Source organism: Gopherus evgoodei, chromosome 4 (assembly GCF_007399415.2).
Source record: "Gopherus evgoodei ecotype Sinaloan lineage chromosome 4, rGopEvg1_v1.p, whole genome shotgun sequence".
Lineage (NCBI taxonomy): Eukaryota > Metazoa > Chordata > Testudines > Testudinidae > Gopherus > Gopherus evgoodei.
Window position 1 is genome coordinate 151,097,802 of NC_044325.1, and position 21,441 is coordinate 151,119,242.

Here is a 21,441-nt window from a genome sequence, read left to right on the forward strand (position 1 = left end):
ACTGCCGCACCACCCTCCTGCAATGCAAGCCCCTAGCATGTGCAGCCTGCTGAGCCCATGGGATCTCGCAGGGGCCTGCCCCAACGGGGGGGGCTCGTTTCTCCCCGGGGTACAGTCTGCAGCGCTGCACAGAGTGGCAGCTTTCTGGGCTCTGCTCACCTTGCGATCCACTCGGCAGTCCCTGCGAAGAGCGTGGGCGTGATGATGTTGGTCAGCGAAGCCACAGAGGCGGCGCAGTATGCGCTCCTGTGATGGAAAGATGGATGGGAGAGTCAGCCCCATCCCTTGCCATGGACAGCCCTGGGGCTGGCAGCTTCTGCACTACCAACTCCACGAGCATCCAGCGATCCGCCAGCGCTCCCTGCTCCACTGCATGTGGCTTCTAGTGGCGTAAATATGAGATTCGCTATGGTGCAAGTCCCTTTATGCCTAGGAGAGATTCACTCAGTGCCCCACTCCAGCAGCGCCCTGCAAGACTATCAGAATAACCCCTAGCTTTTACCTAGCACTTCCCAGCTGTAGAGCTCAAAGCACTTTACAAGGCAGGTCAGTATCACTATCCCCATTCTGGAGATGTGGAAACTGAGGCACAGGACAAGGAAATGACCTGCCCAAGGTGGCGCAGCAGGCCAGTGGCAGGGCTGGGAATAGAATCCAGTTCCCCTGAGTCCTGGTCCAGTGCTCTGTCCACTAGGCAACGCTGCCTTCCTAACAGACCCCTGATCCGCGGCGTGAGAACAAGCCAGGAGATAGCTCCTCAGCCAGGGCCTCAGGCGCTGCTCCAGGTAAGCAACGCTGAAGGCCTACAGCAAAATTCAGAAGACGTCCCACACCGGACACCTCCCAGTCAGAAACTCTAGATCATCTCGTCGGCTGTGGTTTGCTTTTGGTGAAATGAAGGGCTTGTCTACACAGGGAAATTGACCATCTATTTCTACTGCTCTGGATAACTCCTAGTGTGGCTGACTCCAGGAGAAGAGGGCCTTTTTCTGGCTTCGCTTCTATGGGAGGTGCAACATTAGAACTACCCTGGAACATTCCCAGCAGGAAGATGCCCCCCCCCCAGACAAGCTCCAAGACTGATACAGCCACGCATTGCCTTTCCCTACATCCCCACACTGTCTGTAGCTGCAAGGATGCCTGGTAGAGAAGGATTTCAATGTGGGACACTGCCAGGCAGGCGACACTGGCTATTCCATGCCTCCATCACCTGGAGTCTTTAAACCAGGACAGGACGACATAGTCACAAGCTAACAGGCTGGAGGGGGTATCTGTGGATGGGTGATGCAGGAGGTCGGTCATGTCCCTCCTGGCCTTGGAATTTCTGACCAATGCTGTGAAGGCTCCCACCCACCTGACGTCCACTTCGCCTCCCACATGCATGATGAAGGAGCCGTCGGGCTGTTTCAGCGAGTACAGATACTCCAAGAGCTTCTCCCTGAAAACCAGCAAAGGCATTGTTAGGGGCTCATGCCACCCGATGCACGAGCTGGCCAGGCCAGGGACCCACTAGCATCTGAATCGAGCAGGCAATGCTAGCACAGCCTGGCTAGTTCCTGCCTGACCCCTGATGGTTAGTGGTTAGCTCATGCCCAGACGCATGAGGGTTTAAGAGCCCTAGGTAAGGAGACAGGGGACATTGCCAATGCAGGGTCAGCTGCAGCCAGCCCTGTTAGCGTCTCACTTGCACAATCACAACAGTGGTTCACGATTTACCTAGCCAATCAAACTGCCACATCCCCACCCACACAGGGGAACCAACCAATAGGGGCAGTGGGGGGGCCTGGCATCAGCGAGGGTTCCAGGAAGAACACTCTTGCCCAGGGCAGAGATCTGGGCCTAGCCTGGGTGTTTGAGGGTGGGTGGCTTTACATAAGGCCACTCCTCACCTCCTGGACACCCATGGCCCAAATCCTGTGAGGTGCTGGACAGCCGAGAACCCCAATAACTCCCATGGGAGCCCAAGACACGAGCACCTTGTGTAGCAGAAATCTCAAAGCCCTTGTGGCCAAGTCCTCAGCCAGCATTTCTCCCGTGCACATATACGGGCCACGCAATGGACGTGACAGATGGCGGCTCTGCTGACACCTGGCACTGATACACCTGCGAGAGCTGTACCAAGCCATCAGAGGAGGCAGGGCTGCAGCCCACTGCGGAGAAGGGCTGCGATTTGGGTCACCTCCCTCCCACCTCCCATAGCAGGCCAGGAGCTGGTTTCACCTGTTGATGACGTTGAAGGCCTCTTCGGTGCCGATGATGCAGAGAGCATTGACAGCGGCATAGGTGGGAGCGAGATGGGGGTGCTGGCCCGGCCCTCCTCCAAACCCACCACTGGGACTCTGGCACCGGCTTAGGAACTGGCAGACGCTGGAGGGAGAGACGAGGTTGGTCAAAAAATACCTGGGCACGATTCACCCAAACCTGCACTTCAAATCTCCAGCACAGAGCCCCGGCCTGTCTGCCGGGTGCAAGAACTAGCTGGCTCCGTGGTGCAGCGGCTAGCACGTGGGACCTGGGGGGATTCACAGATCGCCAGTCCCACCAGCAGTTTTGCTCTGGCGGTGCTGGCGGCTAGCACACAGCACTACCACAACAGCACTTGGTTTGCGCTGGATCGCCGAGGTTGTGAACTGAAGCCTAACCTGGAGCACTACGAACATAAGAAAGGGGGGCCCAGATGGACAGGAAAATCCCAAAGGGTTCTGAGAGAACCTAGCAGGGTCCAGAACAACTGAGGGTAATTAACCACTGGAACAACTTACCAAGGGCTGTGGTGCATGTTTACATCAAGTTTGGATGGTTTTCTACAAGCTCCGCTCTAGGAATTGTTCCGGGGCAGGTCTCTGGCCGAGCTTAGACAGGAGGTCAGATGAAATGGTCACAAGGTTCCCTGCTGGTCTGGGAATCTCTGAAGCGAAAGGGAGGCTGGGCAGGTAATTTACAAAGAAAATGGAAGCAATGCCCATCGTCAGGCGCTGGGGGAGCAGGGCACTGGAGATGAAGGGGCCTCCTGTGTGGCCCGTGAGCCAATGCAGAAAACGTGGCATCCCGAGGACAGAGGTCTGCCCCACGCAGATTACAGCCTGCAACGCAGTTCAGGCCTAGTGCATCACTGCAAACACCAGCTGGGGGGCTTGAGCAGCCAGGTCCCTCCAGGGCTCTGGCTCAGTGAGATGCGCCGGGCGGAGCTCGCAGGGTGAAGCAGGAGGGCCCAGAGGCTCTGTCTCGGAGGCGGTGAGGCCGCGTGGCTGGCTTTGGCGGAAGAGTGGGACCCTTGGGGGACTGGCGCGCTGAAGAGGTCCTCCATGGGACTGTTTAAAAGCTGGGGGCTAGCACCAATCCCGGAGATCTGCTGCAGCAGGCGCAGCCTGCAGCCCTTCTGTAGCTAGATGGGTTTCCAAAATGAAATAAAGGTGCGAGCCCACGCAGATTTCAGAGGGGGTAAAAATTAATCCAATCAGACGTATTTTGAAGGGGACGATCTGATTAGATGAAATGATAAAAACTTCCTCTTTCCACATCCCTCTCACACCCCTACAATTCACAGAACAGCTTTTCCAGTGGAGAGTGCACTGGACAGGGACTCAGGAGAACTGGGTTCTGTTCCCGGCTCTGCCACTGGCCTGCTGGGTGACCTTGCGCAAGTCACTTCCTGCCCTGTGCCTCAGTTTCTCCATCTGTAAAATGGGGATAGTGATATCGGCCTGCTTTGTGAGGCACATGGAGATCTGTGACTAGAAAGTATGACAGAAGAGCTTGGGGTTCTCATTGTTATTACAACACGAAGGGAATTCCAGTCCAGGTTTCTGAGCTGTTCTCTCTCACACCTGAATCTTTCTGAGGAAAGATGATGTGTTCTCAGCTCCTGTGAAATCCTAGTGCAGACAAGCCCAATCTGGAGTCTTCCCGTGATTCAGCAGGGCAGGGGGGAACCCTGGGCTCCCCCTGGTCTTTTTCCTGACCTGCTAACACGTGTGAAATCTCCACAGTGCCTTGTGTGCGCTAGGACTTCAGTTAGTGTTAGTTCAGCCGTGTTAGCCCGGCCGAGCTAAGGACGCAGCTTCCTGCCAGCGAAGACAAGAGCTGAGATTCCAACACCATGGTAGGTGCTGCCGCGGCTGGGACAAGAGCGGAATCGATGTGGGTGGGCGCAGAGCAACAGCACTCGCTGGCGTTCTCCCCCGACACCTGTAGATCCCGAAGAGCCCCGTGGGCCAGCAGGGGTGAATGGGGAGGGATGCTAGGGTCTGAGAAGGGATGAGGAAGAGCGATCACTACAGCAATCCCGGCATGCTGTTAAAAGGGGCAGGGGGCGGGAATCAAGCAAGTGCTAAACTAGATACTAACCAGTGACCAACACCATCCAGAGTATCTGGCAGCTCAACAGCAACCTAGCAAAGCAGCGGGGGCATGCCTGGCAATGGGTCACGGGGACCAAGTCCCTTGTAGCCCCCCCATCCACAGAGTCTCTGCAGTTAAAGGGATGCGGCCGCCTGACACCTAGGTGATTTCAATACACGCTCCACCTGCCTGGAGCGCTCTCACGGAGTCAGGAGGGTTCAGATCTTTACAAATGTCTGTCCCCCATAAGGGGTGATGGCAGGGGTGGGGTGGGCTGAAACAGCACAACTGTACACACACCGCTGGCAAATGCATCAAGTGCTCAAATAAATGAGAGAAAAGTGCTTTTCCCCTCTGATCTCTCTCGCTGCATTTAATGTTCCAGGGTCCTTGTTACCTGACAGGAAAAAGGCTTCAGTCAGAAGTGTGATCATCTCCTTTAAACTACCAAATGTCTTCTCCTGTCCAAAGCAAAGAAGAAAGGTGCTGAGGTGATAAGAACTGCAACGGGATATTACTACTCCTAGGGCTGTCAAGCCATTAAAAAAAAATTAATCCTGATTAATCGTGCGATAAAAAAATTAAGTTACTAAACGCACTGTTAATAATAGAACCCCACTTATTTAAATATTTTTGGATGTTTTCTACATTTTCAAATATATTGATTTCAATTACAACACAGAATAAAGTGTACAGTGCTCACTTTATATTTTATTACAAATATTTGCATTGTAAAAAAAAATAGTATTTTTCAATTCACCTAAGTACTGTAGTGCAATCTCTTTATCATGGAAGTGCAACTTACAAATGCAGACTCATGTACAAAGACCCTGCATTCGAAAATAAAACAATGTGAAACTTTAAAGCCTACAAGTCGAATGCGTCCTGCTTCAGCCAATCACTAAGACGAACAAGTTTGTTTATACAGTATTTGCAGGAGATAATGCTGCCCGCTTCTTGTTTACAACGTCACCTGCAAGTGAGACCAGGCCTTCACATGGCACTGTTGTAACCGGTGTTGCAAGATATTTACATGCTAGATGCACTAAATAGTCATATGTCCCTTCACGCTTCAACCAACATCCCAGATGATGTGCGTCCATGCTGATGACGAGGTCTGCTTGGTAACAATCCAAAGCAGAGCAGATTGACACATATTAATTTGCATTATCTGAGTCAGATGCCACCAACGGAAGGTTAGTTTTCTTTTTTGGTGGTTTGGATTCTGTAGTTTCCGCATCATAATGCTGCTCTTTTAAGACTTCTGAAAGCATGTGCCACTCCTCGTCGCTCTCAGGCCACGTCCAGACTACCCGGCAGGTTAAAATCGATTGCTCGGGGATCGATATATCGCGTCTAATCTAGACACGATATATCGATCCCCGAGCGCGCTTATATTGATTCCGGAACTCCATCAACCCCAACAGAGTTCCGGAATCGACACGGAGAGCCGCGGACATCGATCCCGCGCCGTCTGGACGGGTGAGTAATCCGATCTTAGATATTCGACTTCAGCTACGTTATTCATGTAGCTGAAGTTGCATATCTAAGATCGATTTCCCCCCCCTAGTCTGGACCAGCCCTCAGATTCTGGAAGGCACTTCAGATTCTTAAACCTTGGGTCGAGTGCTGTAGCTATCTTTAGAAATCTCACATTCTTTGCATTTTGTGAAATCTGAAGTGAAAGTGTTCTTAACATGAACAACTTATGGTGGGTCATCATCTGAGATTTCTATAACATGAAATATATGGCAGAATGTGGGTAAAACAGAGCAGAGGACATACAATTCTCCCCTAAGGAGTTCAGTCACTAAGGTTACGTCTTCACTACCAGCGTGAAAGCGCTGTAAAAAACCCTCCCCCTCACGAGGGGAGTAGCTCCCAGCACTGGTGCACTGTCTACACTGCCACTTTACAGCATGTCCTCTGGAATGGTGGCTGAAGCATGAAGGGGCATACGAATATTCAGCGTATCTGGCACGTAAATATCCTGCAATGCTGGCTACAAAAGTGCCATGCGAATGCCTGTTCTCACTTTCAGGTGACATTGTAAATAAGAAGCGGGCAGCATTATCTCCTGTAAATGCAAACAAACTTGTTTCTCTTAGCAATTGGCTGAACAAGGAGGAGGACTGAGTGGACTCTAGGCTCTGAAGTTTTGCACTGTTTTGTTTTTGAGTGCAGTTATGTAACAAAAAAAAATCTACGTTTGTAAACTGCACTTTCACAACAAAGAGATGGCACTACAGTACTTGTATGAGGTGAATTGAAAAATACTAGTTTTTATCATTTTTACTGTGCAAATATTTGTAATAAAAATAATAACAGAAGGTGAGCACTTGTACATTTCGTATTCTGTGTTGTAAATGAAATCAGAACATTTTAAAATGTAGAAAAACATCCAAAAATAGTTGTTAAATGTCAATTGGCATTCCACTGTTTAACAGTGTGATTAAAACTGCGATCATTTTTTAAATCGCTTGACAGCTCTAGTAATAATAACATCCCAATGCAGTTATCACTTCAGCACCGTTCTTTGCTTTGGACAGGAGAAAACATTTGGTAGTTTCAAGGGGATGATCACCCTTCTGACTAAAGCCTTTTTCCTGCCACGTAATAAGGACCCTGGAACGTTAGAAGCAACTAGAGAGATCACAGGGGAAAAATACTTCTCTCATTTATTTTTCAATTTGAGTGCTTGATACATTCGCCAGTGGTGTGTGTAAAGTTAATTGTGTGAGTTAACTGTAATTAATCCACAACGCTAATTATTACTGATAACCCCTAGAGCTTTCCATCGGTCTGTCTCAATGCGCTTTCCAAAGCAGGTTAGCATCCCTGTCCCCATTTTACAGGTGGGGAAACTGAGGCACAGGAAGGGAAGTGATTTGCCCAAGGTCACCCAGCAGGCCAGTGGCAGATCTGAGCAGAGACTCCAGGTCTCCTGAGTCTCAGTCCAGTGCTCTACCCCCTACACGACACCGCCTTCCCTTTCCACACAGCTCCTCTTAATCAGCAGCTCTTGCCTGTATGCAACGCCGAATAGCTCAGCCGGAAACACCAGGGACCTCCCCTCCCTGCCACGTGCTCCGGTGTCTGGCTCCAAGATGCATGGCAGCGTTGCAGGACTGGCAGCATTCCCTCCCCATCAGTGCATGCGGCCTCACTGAATCTGTAACCAACCTCCCCTGTGCTGCACCTCATCCAGCGCCTTCCTTTGCACAGCTCCCTGCCCACAAGAGACTGGGGCGGCCTCCTTATCACCACCATCAACAACTGTCACAAGATGCCCCCGGCTGCTCAGGAAGGCAACAATGGGGGTTATTGTTGGGGCAGGATGAATGGCACAAAGTGCTTTTGTGCTGCAGAAGGAGCATTATCCGTGCAGGGACTGGGGGCCTGGCCAACCACTCAGACACGAGCACCTCCAGGGACTGATCTCCATCGTCACTCCAAGGAGCAGGACGGGCGATGCTGAGCCAGAGCCAGAGCCAGGCCTGGGCAATGGACCTGCACAACACACCTGGAAGCTTGCCAGAAAAGCGAGCCACTATCCATGGGATAGAGGGGTCCAGCAGAGAGGGAGTTGGGATTTGAAATGGTGTTTGAACAGACAGGCCATGGCTGCAGGTAGCAGATTTATTTCGTTTCTAGAGACACCTAACGGGAAAGCCAGGACTGCATCAGCGCGGCTGAGAAGGGGTAACCCACTTCGAACAGCGGGTGCTAGCAAGTTAGCTGTCTGCACAGCTCTCTTCACTCCAGTGCCTCAGACAGAGCTGGCTGTCAAAGCAGCAGGGGAATTTGTAGTTTATCTACATGAAGCAGGCACCTATCAGCTCCCCGCGTCCCGGGCTGAACCCAGCTCGGGCCAGGCGGATGTTACTGAGGAGAAGCCGCATATGCGATTGCACATCCTTCTCAGAGGCCATGGGAGGGATGCAATCGACAAGGGGCAGAGCGGCCCGGCAGCCCGTCTGAATGCCCGCTGAGGAGGATGCAGATGCAGAATCCGTCCCACTTCTGTGAGTGACACCTGATTAAGGAGCGCTGTTAGTCCACATGGAAGGGTGTGCAGGGCTCGGACAGGCCTCTGACCACCGCAGCACTTGCTGTGGGACAGTGCAGGGGGCACTCCAGGGTTACAGCAGGGAAGGGTGCATGTAATCAGACTCAGCACTTCTGGGTGCACTGTGCCCAGCGTTAACCCTCTCAGTGCCTGGCTGCACAGCTCCCTTCTCCGCTCAAACACACTTAGAGACTGGAAAGCCCAGGGAGACCCAACTATAAACCCTAACTGGAGCACAGGGTAGATTCTGCCCCATATCCGGCTGTCTCTCCAGTAATCTACAGTGTTTCTCCTTTCAGGCCAGCATGCCCATTTCCGCTTTCATCTCCCTCTGCTTGGCCTTCTCCTTCCCTTAGGCTTCATCCGTGCTCTGTCATTTTTCTCTCGCTCTTTCCCTGGAATTCCACATTCTTGAGCTCTGTATCCCCCCGGTTCAAACTTGATCCAAATGACCAAACAGAGCAGAGCCATCTGTGGCTGTTGAATCCAGAGCTGAGCCGTGCCATCCCCCAGTAGGGTGTGGGACCCATCCGAGCACCGGCTCCGTGAGACGCTGGGACCTCTGCACCCTCTCCCTGCTTCAGCCCCGTCAGCACGGTTGGAATCAGACACAGCCCTTCCGTAACCATTGGACTGGGAAAGTCCCCTCTTCCGCTGGTTCTTGGGCACTGTACATCACCTTCTCCACCTGCTTGGGAAGTCTGTGTGCCATCCCCATGGCTGGCACCGTTTTCAGGAACACTGGGGTGTCTTTCCTCCATCTGCCACACTCTTGCCCGCTCTTCCTCTGGAGGGGTCAGGGCCACAGGGTTCCTAGACCTTCTGACAATCCTGGGACACTGGCTGTGACACTGGAAACCTGGAACCATCCTGACCAAATTAATGCTCGTGAATTAAGCCACAAAACAGCCCCCTGCCTGGGTCAGGACAGTTATTTCTATGGCAGACACAAACTGCAGGCACAGAGAGGTTACAGGCCTGATTATCAGCGGGTGAAGGTCCCAAGCCCACATGCTCGCATGCATATAACACAACTGCACAGCCGCGTTGGAAACTGGAGCACTCCCATGGCATGTGGCCCAACTGGTGCGCGTGAAGCTCTGGCCTGCGCGAACGAGGCAAGCTCATGGGTACAGAGAGGCCTCCCATTTTGGCTTAATGAAAAATCAGGCCCTATGGAACTTGACCATGGCCATGCAATGAATCAGTAGCAGAGCACAAGAGACTTGCTTTTAGCTTGGCTACAAGTCATGGGCTGTCGCGGAGCTGAATGGGGGTGTCAGCGCTCTCTGCCTAGCAGCTCCGCGAAGGAGTGAGAGGTAATCCCCCAAAAGAGAAATACCAAGAGAGCTAAAGAGGATGATTGGTTTATAAACCATGCTGGCTGCAGCTGACAGGGCCTGGGATACCAGGGCCAGATCCACACACTATGGGTGCTACGGTTCTCTCCTACCCCCTCCCCCCCAAAACAGCACCATTCGATCCCCCATTTGGCGAATGGTAACAGGAAGTGATGGGGGCACCATATGTAGTACTGGGTCGAAACAGAATGGGCCAGGTTCCTCCCAGATGCGAGTCCAGCACAGTCATTGGAGTCACCCCAGGGATGAATTCATCCCGAAGCGCCAAAGCAACTTGGTTTCATTTCGTCTCAGGTCGGAGCGAGGTGCTGCATCTGATTTCAGTGGGGTCACTCACGGACGTGTCTGAGGTCAGAGAGCGAGGGTCGGGGCCGCCCACTCCTCACACAGCTCACTTAGGCAAGAGGCGGGTTCTCCATCACCTGGAGCCTTTCAGTCAAGACCCAATGTCTTTCTAACTGATACCATGTAGGCCACAAGTCACTGGGCTCAGCGTAGGACCCAGTGGGTGAGACTCCCTGGCTGGTGCTAAGCAGAAGGCCTTACTAGGAGTGATCACAATGGTTTAAAAGCCGGGCTGAGGAGAAGGTGAGATTCCCTGGCTGGTGCTAAGCAGAAGGCCTTACTAGGGGTGATCACAATGGTTTAAAAGCCGGGCTGAGGAGAAGGTGGGATTCCCTGGCTGGTGCTAAGCAGAAGGCCTTACTAGGGGTGATCACAATGGTTTAAAAGCCGGGCTGAGGAGAAGGTGGGATTCCCATTTTGCCCACTAGACCAGGGTACAGTACTTGTAAATATCATGGAGACCAAGAGGAGATCTCCAGGAGTTTATGTTCAAATATCCTGCCTTCCTGACTGCAAACCTCCCGCTGCAATAGGCATTCATTACACAGCGCCAAGCACACACCGAACAGGACTTACTCCGAAACCACAGACTCTGGGATGGGCTCGTCTAGCAGCTCCAAACTGTGCAGGATCCAGTAGCACAGCCAGGGGCGGCTGGCGTCCAGGCACTACCAAAGGGAAAAAAAAGAAAGCAGTCAGCTCCTGGACCGGCACTGCCGACAATACAACATTTGTTACACGGCAGCAGGGAGATGGAGCCAGGGCTGCGCTGAGGTCAAGCACAAAGAAGCTGATTCACTTGTACAGCTCTGGGGTGAGTCAGTGAGCGACTGAAATTATTCTAAGGAAGAGAAGTAGAAACGTCACAATGCAGGTCATTGGAAGCAAGGCAGATCAGAGGACTAGGAGGGCATGGAACTCATAACACCTGCAAAGCCATGAAAATTACAGAGACGCTCAAAAGAGAATTTAGAAAGGAAATAACCCAAAAACAGTAATAAAGGCTTTCAGGCAGAAGGATCCTAGAATGCTTTACGGACCATATACACAGCACAGAGATCACGTCACCCATTGCTGAAATGCAGCCACCTCTGGGGCATGACGTTTCAGCCATTTAACACCACACGGCATCAGCAGAGAAGCAAAGGAGGACGCATGACTGAAATTAAATCAGTCAGCTAAAAACTGGGTTTCACTCCCACTGGAAAATGAAAATAAAGATAAGCATAAAACATCCCAGTGATAACCAATCAGTGGTACTGGCGGCCCTTGAAATGCAAGTGCAATGGAATGAGCACCGGAGCTCCAGTAGCTAATACGGGGCCTGCAAAAGTGCCCCTGGACAAAACGGTAACTGCAAGTCCCAGGCAGCATGCTCTGTACTGGAAGACTGACAGGCCGAGGAAGGCGGGGGAAGAAGTGGGAAGTTTTACAAGCCAAGAAACAAGCTGGACAGGATCCCTGGGGACTGCTGCTGCCAGCTCTGGGACTGGGTAGGCTGCAGAAGGCAGCTGTGACTTTGTCACTGCGTGGTTACCTCGTAGGCGTCCGTCAGTTGTCTCAGGCCTCTCTTCAAGTAGTGGAAATGCTTCTCGCGCTGCAGAACAAATCTGAAAGGCAAACAGAAGGTGAAGAGCGCTCGGAAGCTTCACCAGCATTTGCTAGTGTATTCGTCTTTTACATCCCAGTGCTCAGGGCGCGGACGCCCTAACATGGCATCCTCTAGGCCACTCAGATACCACACAACAAGCACCACACATACCCCAAGAGACAGCAGAACTTCCATTAAACAGAGCAGACTGCAAGTGCCTGCATCTTTACCATGCAACAGGAAAAACCTCAGCAGGCAGCACTCCATCTTGTTCGGAGTGGCTAGGCTGCAATGCATGCTGGGATCTGTAGTTCCTCCATAGCCAAGATCAAGGTAAGAAAGGTTTGCTGCAAATTAAGTGCAACTTTCTAGTGCCATGCAAGCTGCTAATGCAGCCCTTAGCCAGACACTGTTCAGGCATCCTTAGCCTAGAGGATGCAGGAAGAGAAATATTGCAGCTGCCATGAATTGAAGACATTTACAATTTTCCTTGAAGCACTTCTCCAGCAGCACGTCACCAGTCAGTCAGGGCAAAGAGAGACGGTACAGAAAAGATCACACAGGTGGGATTTTGAGGGCAGGAAGAACAGCCTGTGGAGGATTAGCCCTTTATCTGCAGTTTACTGTTACTGTGGGTACAAATGCTCTTTGCTGTTAAAATCCTGTAAAGGCGTAATTGCCATCTGCTGAGCAGCGCTGAGAAGAGCAAACACAAGGTGTGGGCTACCATATTTACCAGAGTACTAGCAACCTTGTGTTCTCCCAAGAGCCCATGCCGCTCTAGATCCCCCTCCAGAGGCCAAGCGTAATGCTCACTTGGCTCTTTGCATTACCCCGCCCCCATTTTCTTGCCTAGACACTCTCTTACATTCCTCCACAAAAGCTTTCCACAGCTAGAGGGACAGAGATCTCCCTGCAGAGTGTAGCCAGCATTACCGCAGGCAGAGCAGCAGAGCTGTTGGGTCTGAAGATCCAGCGAGTCGCCCCAGCAGCTTAGCCCAGGAGGTGGCAAACACATCTAATCCTCTTGCCTCCCAAGGGTGCAGCTAGGCAGCTTGGGTCAAAGTGGAGAAATGCATGATGGGACTTGTAGTTTCTGGAGAAATACTAAATTGCACTGGAAGCTCCTATGAGCCACATCTCCGACACAGCCAGTCAGAACACGTGAACAAACCAACGAGAGATGAAAAAGCAGAGACCAGGACGTCTGACTCCTGGGCTCTCTCTCGATGGGAAAAAGAGAGTGTGTCCCCCATCGCACTAGCTCAGTCGAGCCCACTTAACACGACTGACAACCACCACCAAGACAGAGAGTAGCGTGTTCGAGGACGTGCTTTGGCCTAGGTTAAAACCCGGCCAGCAGACATGACGTCCAAATGCACCACCCTGCAAAGTTCACCCAAGAATCTCGGGTGAAACATTCCCATGGCCTCTATTGGGTCTGCTACAGTAACTTACTGGGAGGCGTGGTGGTTCATCTTGTAAGCGCTGAAAACCTCTTGCACCAAGTCTTCTACTTTGGTCTGCAGGGAGTGATGGTCATGAAGCAGCAGCAAGGAAGGGGGCAGGGGGAAGAAACAGAGATCTTTAGTTTTGAAAAGCAACATCGCCAAGTTTACCTAGCAAGCAGCATTTGTGACCGCAGCCCATGCAGGTGCAGCTCAGTGAAGACCAGGATGTGCCCAGACAGCCGACTCCAGGACAGAGTTACAGGATTACAGCATGCGAAAAGACCACGCTGTATCAGAGCCGCACATGGCTTCCAGCCTTCTGATCCCCAGGCCAGCAAAGAGGCCTGTAGCATGGCTGGATGGGCAACTCCCCGCTGCTTCTCACGTCTGAGCAAGTTCACCCTCACTAACGGAACGGGGAGAGGAAAGCCAGGATCAATATCGACGTGTGTTTCAAATCCATGTGGTGGTCTGACCCCAGGACAGCAAGTAGGGAACTCTTCTGTTCTCATCCCATCTCCGACCCACTGTGGGACCTCACTTACCCACTCTGCCTCACTCTCCCGGTGCGCCAAACTGGCTTTGGGGACGCTTGCTCCGGTAGGTCTGGCAGAGTGCGTAGGCCTGGTCTACCACAAGCTGTACAGCTTTGATCGTACCAGGCTAGTGAATGCAGTACAACCTCTCCCTAGTGCGGATGCAGTTGTCAGTATCAATGTCCTTATACCGGTACAGCTGTTCCCATACGGGAAGGGGAATGAAGAATACCAGTGTAACTGTCCCCATCAGGCACTGGAGCAGTATGCCTATACTGGTAAAAACAACGACATCCCTAACCGTAATAGTTACATCAGTACAAAACCGGCGCGCAGATAATGGAACATAAGAACGGCCACACTGGGTCAGACCAAAGGTCCATCAAGACCAGTATCCTGTCCTCCGACAGTGGCCAATGGAAGGTGCCCCAAACAGAATGAACAGAACAGGTTATCAAGTGCTCCATGCCCTGTCACCCAATCCCAGCTTCTGGCAAACAGAGACTAGGGATACCATTCCTGCCCATTCTGGCTAACAGCCACTGATGGACCTGTCCTCCATGAATTTATCTAGTTCTTTTTTGAACCCTGTTATAGTATTGGCCTTTACAACACCCTCTGGCAAGGCGTTCCACAGGTTGACTGTGCATTGTGTGAAGAAATACTTTCTTGTGTTTGTTTTAATCCTGATCCCTATTAATTTCATTTGGTGGCCCCATATTCTTGTATTATGAGTAAATAACACTTCCTTCCTTACTTTCTCTATACCACTCATGATTTTATAGACCTCTATCATATCTCCCCTTAGTTGCCTCTTTTCCAAGCTGAAAAGTCCCAGTCTTATTAATTTCTCCTCATACAGAAGCCATTCCACAGCCCTAATCATTTTTGTTGCCCTTTTCTGAACCTTTTCCAGTTCCAATATATCTTTTATGAGATGGGACGACCACATCTGCACACAGTATTCAAGACGTGGACATACCATGGATTTATATAGAGGCAATACGATATTTTCTATCTTATCATCTATCCCTTTGTTGATGATTCCCAACATTCTGTTCACTTTTTTGACTGCCATTGCACATTGAGTGGATGTTTTCAGAGATCTATCCACAATGACTCCAAGATCTCTTTCTTGAGTGGTAACAGCTAATTTAGACCTCATCATTTTATATGTATAGTTGGGATTATGTTTTCCAATGAGCATTACTTTGCATTTATCAACATTAAATTTCATCTGCCATTTTGTTGCCCAGTCACCCAGTTTTGTGAGATCCTTTTGTACCTTTTTACACTCTGCCTGGGACTTAATTATCTTGAGTAGTTTTGTATCATCTGCAAATTTTGCCACCTCACTGTTTACCCCTTTTTCCAGATCGTTTATGAATATACTGAATAGGACTGGTCCCAGTACAGACCCCTGGGGGACACCACTATTTACCTCTCTCCATTCTGAAAACTGACCATTTATTCCTACCCTTTGTTTCCTATCTTTTAACCAGTTACCAGTCCATAAGAAAACCTTCCCTCTTATTCCATGATTGCTTACTTTGCTTAAGAGCCTTTGGCGAGGGACCTGGTGAAAGGCTTTCTGAAAATCTAAGTACACTATATCCAGTGGATCTCCTTTATCTGCAGCTTGTTGACCCCTCAAAGAATTCTAGCAGATTGGTGAGCCATGATCTCCCTTTACAAAAACCACGTTGACTATTTCCCAACAAATTATGTTCATCTATGTGTCTGACAATTTTGTTCTTTACGATAGTTTCAACCAATTTGCCGGGTACTGAAGTAAGGCTTACTGGCCTATAGTAGGGTCACCTCTGGAGCTCTTTTTGGAGGGAACTGTAGATGTGTTATCATTGGACAGAGAAAACAACACTGGGGGACGTTCTCCCTGTTAACACCTGGGCACCGCTCCAGCACCACTACAGCATGCTGAGGCCCTACGAATCAATGTACAGACAATACTTTGCTAACAACCACCACGGGACTGCAGCAAGTCAACCTTCTCCAGTCAACAAGAAAGTGCCACAAGTCACCAGACCTTTTAAAGGAGAGGCTCAGCAGTAACACCTGGCTGTGAATTAAAAACTCACCCTGAGGAAGGTTTTTAAGAGCAGGTGGGACAAACACCTGCAATGGATGAGCCAAGCTGACTTGCTCCTGCATCAGCACAGGGCTGGACTAGATGATCTCTCGAGCTCCCTTCCAACCCTACATTGCTCTGACTCTATGCTCCAAAGACAGACTTTAAAGAACGATCACAAGAAGGGGCTAGGAGTGGCTTGAAAGTGCCATGAATTCCCAATCTCTCTTGCCACTCCAAAATCCCTTTCTGCAGCAGCAATGAACACTTAGGCCTCAGTCTGGCCAACTCTTAAGCACACACCTAACTTGATCCAGTCAGTCCAACTGAGGTCAATAGGGCTACTCACGTGAGCAGAGGCAGGCATGTTCCTAGCAGCATGCTGGAGCATGGCCTTGGCCACTGTGCCACTCCGAAGATGCGGTACAACGGCCAGGCTCTTTGCTAGAACGTTCCTGCTACTTGGTTTTCTGGCCGGTCATTCGTGTCAGTCTTTTCGAGTTGGCTGGGAGCTGATAGATGCTGTTTCTGAGGTGCGAGGGCAGAGAGGTCTCAGAGAGCTAAGAGCCACCCAAATATCACATCTACAACCAGCCAATGGAACCATGGCCCAACAGCATCACATGGCGCCTTCGGTTGCCCTTGCCACTTCTTGCGTGAGGGGCAGGGACAGTGGTTGGCTGGGTAACCACAGTTGCTGGTTCTGGAATTCATCAGGTTGCAAACATACAAAGCTGGATCTGGCAGCAATGGTGCCATGTTTTGCAAATGTCACTGCTCCCTAAAGGAAATAGTTGACACCAATAACTCTCAGAGGCTTTTCCTCTCTCCTGTCAGAACCTCTGCCTGATCCGACAGGGTTTATTCAGCTAAGTATATATTAGCTTTCCCTTATCAGAGGCTCCTTTTCAAGGAAATCAAAACGTACCCATAAACCATCAAACAACCCCACATGACTTTTGTTTGTCCAAGGTGAATTCATGCATCTCCAACAGAGAAGCAGCTTATCAGGAAGCTTGAAAAGAAAACTGCTCCTCAGCCAGGCTTCAGTTTAACTGGCCATGAGGAAAAAAATGCCTTTAAAAACCAGTTCACTTTACTCTGAGACCTCTGATACCAAACCATATTACACTATAATGGGATTGTTATGACACGACATCTCTATAAAGCCAAGTTAAGGCTGTTTGGGTGCCCTCTCTCTATGTCTCCAGACCTTAACGCATCAGAGATTCTAAGGTCAGAAGGGACCACTGTGACCATCCAGTCTGACCTCCTGGATAATGCAGGCCACAGGACTTCCCTGAATTAATCCCTGGACGAATTAGAGCACAACTTTAGAAAAACATCCAATCAATCCACCACCACCATACACAAGTCGTTCCAATGGTTAATTACCCTTGCTGCACCTTATGTCTAGTCTCCATTTCTCTCGCTTCAACTTCCAGCCATTGGACTGTGTCAGACCATGGATTTCTTTTAAATTAATTCTAAATTTCCTGGGTTTCTAATGCTTGTTTTGGGAGATAATCACAACATCTCTTCAGTTAATGATATATATTCAATTTTAACTCCATCTGTGATTTTTTTGGTTGGGAATATGAGAGATTGAGACATTTTTACTTTAGGATGGTGTACAGATTAACAAATTCTGGTCTTTCTGGCTTTATTGTGATCATCCCAGTGGTTCTCAACCCACGGCCCAATTAGCACACGGCTGCGGCCCAGCTGTGTGCTAAAGACCATGGGCCGCGCAGGTCTGGATTACCGGCTGCCTGGCTGCGCAGCACCACAGGGTCTGGGCTTCTCAGCCAGGTAGCACATGGTCTGTCTGGGCTAGGGGCTGGACAGACACAAAGAAAGTCACAATCCCGGCCCCAAGGAGCTTCCATGCTACCTAGACAAGCCAGACAAAACAGAAATAGACAGTAAGCTCTTTGAGGCAGGGACTGTCTTCTTGGTCTGTGTCTGTACAGCACCTAGCACCATGGGTTGTGGGCCATGACTGGCGCTCCTAGGTGCTACCCTCATCCAACTAATAAGTAACAATCACAAGCAAGATGTCAAGAGAGATTTTTTTTTCTCCTAAAGTATCTCCCATGCCCTCTCTCCGTCCAGCTGACCCTGAGGGTCCTCCCTTTCTATTCCACACACCTCAAAGAAACCAAGACAGGCTCACCCTGGGGAGGACACAAAATTAGCCAACGCTCTCTAATGAGAACAACGAAACAATCCTCTGTTTCTAGGAAAATGCGAGCGCAGGATACTTCTCCAAAAGCACCACTTTCAGCCAAGGTGTTTGGTAAACTCTTCCTAACAAAGGAGGGGAAAGAAACCCGAATCGACTGAATCAGACACCACAGAGCTCTAAGAAAAGGATCAAGACAGGCACATTCTTGAGCCACGTGCATGCTTCACAGAAAACGATCACGAGCTCTCTCCCCGCTAAGAGCACTGGCCTTCCTTGGTGTAGGAGGAATTTGCACTAATCTACCCCAATCCAGGAAAACAAATATATTATGGGCAGCATTTGCCTGCTCTACGATATTGGAGACTCTCCAGAAAACACTGTGTGATGAAACCCCGATTTACTCTGGTACAGGGGTCGGCAACCTTTCGGCAGCGGTGTGCCGAGTCTTCATTTATTCACTCTAAGGTTTTGTGTGCCAGTAATACATTTTAACGTTTTTAGGAGGTCTCTTTCTAGAAGTCTATAATATATAATAAACTATTGTTGTATGTAAAGTAAATAAGGGTTTTAAAATGTTTAAGCAGTTTCATTTAAAATTAAATTAAAATGCAGAGCCCCCCCGGAGTGGTGGCCAGGACCCGGGCAGTGAGAGTGCCACTGAAAATCAGCTCGCGTGCCGCCTTCGGCACCTGTGCCATAGGTTGCCTACCCCTGCTCTGGTAAATGTCTGCTCAATATGCTCACCAGGGCTACACCAGCCCTGGAAATCTGCTCCTGCCCATCCCGGGAGCTGTACCGCTTGTATGTCGTACCCACCTGTTGTCACTCAAGTTACACTTAGACCACAAATTCTTTGGGCCAGGGACCATCTGCGTTCTCTCCATACAGCACCTAGAACAGCGGGGGCCTGGCCCAGCCCACGACTGGGATCCCAACTCCCGAGCAACCCAGACAACAGAGCACAGCTTCAGTTGTGCAGGACTCGGGAATTCTTCCAGAACTGGAGCGCCTGCCCTCTAACACTAAGTCAGCATGTCTGGGGAGCCACCAGGCTCTCTGCGCTAGAGCTGGGGAAAGCCCCACCTATCCAAACCCTTGCTTTGGTAAACCCTCCAGTGTCCCTCTCCACCATCAGAAATCCTGCCTCTACCGACACTGAACGTAGAAGTCCTGTCATTGGTACTATTTATGTTTGCCGCCTTATGTTTATATCATTCCAAAGGATCCCAAAGCTCTTTAGCCGCTATACACGCGCACAGAACACCCCTAAAACGCAGCCACTTTGGGGCTGGACGATAGCAGACTGCACAACTGAGACAGAAGGGGCAATCTGAGCCTATGACGTGCTCTTGCAAATAAATCCCTGGATCTGCAACATCCTCCACTAGGGGTAGCACCAGCAGGACTGACAGTTTAAACCAGATGTACATGTACCCCTGGGGGTATACAGAGGTCTTCTGGGAGTACATCACCTCATCTAGACAGTTGTCTAGTTTTACAACAGGCTATGTGAAAAGCACTAGCAAAGTCAGTGCAAACTAACATTTCATACAGACAATGACTTGTTCATACTGCTCCAAATACTACACACTGAAATATAAGTACAAGATTTATATTCCAATTGATTTTTTTTTATAATTATATGGTAACAATAAGAAAGTCAGCAACTTTTCAGTAATAGTGTGGTTGTGACACTTTGGTGTTTTTAGGTCTGATTTTGTAAGCAAGTGGTTTTTAATTGAGGTGAAACTTGGGGATACCAAGAGAAATCAGCCTCCTGAAAGGCGTACAGTTGTCTGGAAAGGTTGAGAGCCACTGGTTTAACAAGGCACTGGCAGCTGCCCGTACTGAAATTTGCCATTTTGTAAGCGTTCCCCGAGCAGGGCTAGACCGCACTAGGGGTGGCCTGAGGCTTGCACCTATGATGTGCGGTCACAACCCACAGGGAGGGCCATGCATGCCAGTGCCTGACTACAAACTCAGTGAAAAGCCTCAGCATGAGCAGGGTATTCACAGGAATACCCCACTGAGATCTGGACCCAGGACATAAGTGCAGACACACCAATGCAGAACACTTCCATTATACGTAGTCTGGCTACCAGGAAAACACAAATAACCCCTTAATAACTAGTCAGAAAAATTATACTGTGGGAAGGGGTTGTAGCATTAACTGAACTGGCGGCCATAGCGAACAGCAGCAACAGGTCTCTCACATATAAGCCTCTGCGATCCAAAAGCATTTTCATGCCTGCTGGTCCTGCCCTGGGGGATGAACTCCAGAAATTCAAAGGCACAGCATGATCCGGTGGCTGGAAGTTGAAGCTAGCCATATCCAGACTGGAAATAAAGTGTAAATGTTTAACCATGAGAGTAATTAACTATTGGAACAATTTACCAAGGTTGTGGTGGGTTCTCTGTCACTCACCATTTTTAAACCAAGACTGGATGTTTTTCTCAAAGCTCTGCTCTAGGAATTATTGGGGGAAGTTCTCTGGCCTGCGTTAGACAAGAGATCAGACTACAGTGGCTCCTTCTGGCCTTGGAATCTAGGAAAATCTGGATCAGCACCGATGTCCCCCATCCAGGAAGCCATTTCAGATGCTGAGGCATAGGCGCCCACTCTGTGGGTGCTCAGGGGCTCAAGCAGCCATGGAGAAAAAATACAGGGTGCTCAGCACCCACAGGGCTGGCCGGGGCTGCTGCTCTGGTGGCCCTGGGGCTGGCTGCCAATCAGTTGTTCAGCAGCTGGTCCTGCCCTCCCCACATCAGCTGTTGAGCAGGACTGCCCCACCACTTGCTCCTCTCTGCCCTTAAGGCAGGAGGGGGCAGAAAGGAGCGAGCACAGGCAGGAGACATAGGCAGCATCCATCATCATGCCAGAGGACGAGCAAGCAAGACAGACCTCCAGGGAGGGCAATCACTGGGCAAAATTCTGGATGGCTTAAGCAGTGGTTTTGTATCCCACACTTCAGAACACCAGGGCCACACCGACTTATTGGGGCTCAGCACACATCTCCATTTGTTGTGTCTTTTTCCTGTTGAACACACCCACATGGCTATTTCTCCCTCCCCATCAGGCCTCTGACTTGACAGAGGTACCACAGCCAGAAGGGGAGAGGGAAGAAATATGCTCATCTTTGCCACCACCAGAGAGACTTCCTGTTTCCACCACAGATGCCCCGGGTTTCTGTCAGGCAATTAATGCAAAGAGCTCAACAAATACTGTCCCTGAAACAGCATGGGCACCCAAATCTCTCCAGAGCCTAATCACCGACGCTCTGTGCGAAGAACCCTACCCCTTCGTTTAAAGAGATGACACCCACCTGATCCTGATTCTGAAAGCTATTAATGGATCAAAGCCCAGCTGCATTAGAGGCTGCATCTCCACCTCTGGAGCACTTCTCGGGGGCAATGCTGAGCCTAAAGCCCAGGGAGAAGTGTGAGAGAGCCTATAAGAGACTGAGATAAGG

The 21,441-nt window shown here is 50.2% G+C and overlaps 1 protein-coding gene across 2 annotated transcripts in view; it reads right to left on the reverse strand.

Annotated features, from left to right (window-relative positions):
• The window catches only part of LOC115651074 (protein farnesyltransferase subunit beta-like), a 29,731-nt gene that overhangs the window by 4,398 nt on the left and 3,892 nt on the right, over positions 1–21,441 (reverse strand). Inside the window, exons 1-7 of one of the 2 annotated variants that reach the window (XM_030561950.1) lie at positions 16,133–16,561; positions 13,166–13,230; positions 11,654–11,726; positions 10,693–10,784; positions 2,221–2,367; positions 1,355–1,438; positions 160–246 (exon numbers count right to left, since the gene is read on the reverse strand). In XM_030561950.1, the coding sequence (XP_030417810.1) occupies positions 160–246; positions 1,355–1,438; positions 2,221–2,367; positions 10,693–10,784; positions 11,654–11,726; positions 13,166–13,230; positions 16,133–16,174 (590 nt within the window). In that variant the 5' untranslated portion in view covers positions 16,175–16,561. Of the gene's footprint in view, positions 1–159; positions 247–1,354; positions 1,439–2,220; positions 2,368–10,692; positions 10,785–11,653; positions 11,727–13,165; positions 13,231–16,132; positions 16,562–21,441 lie in introns of those variants that run through there. The other variant, XM_030561948.1, reaches the window with a different exon arrangement.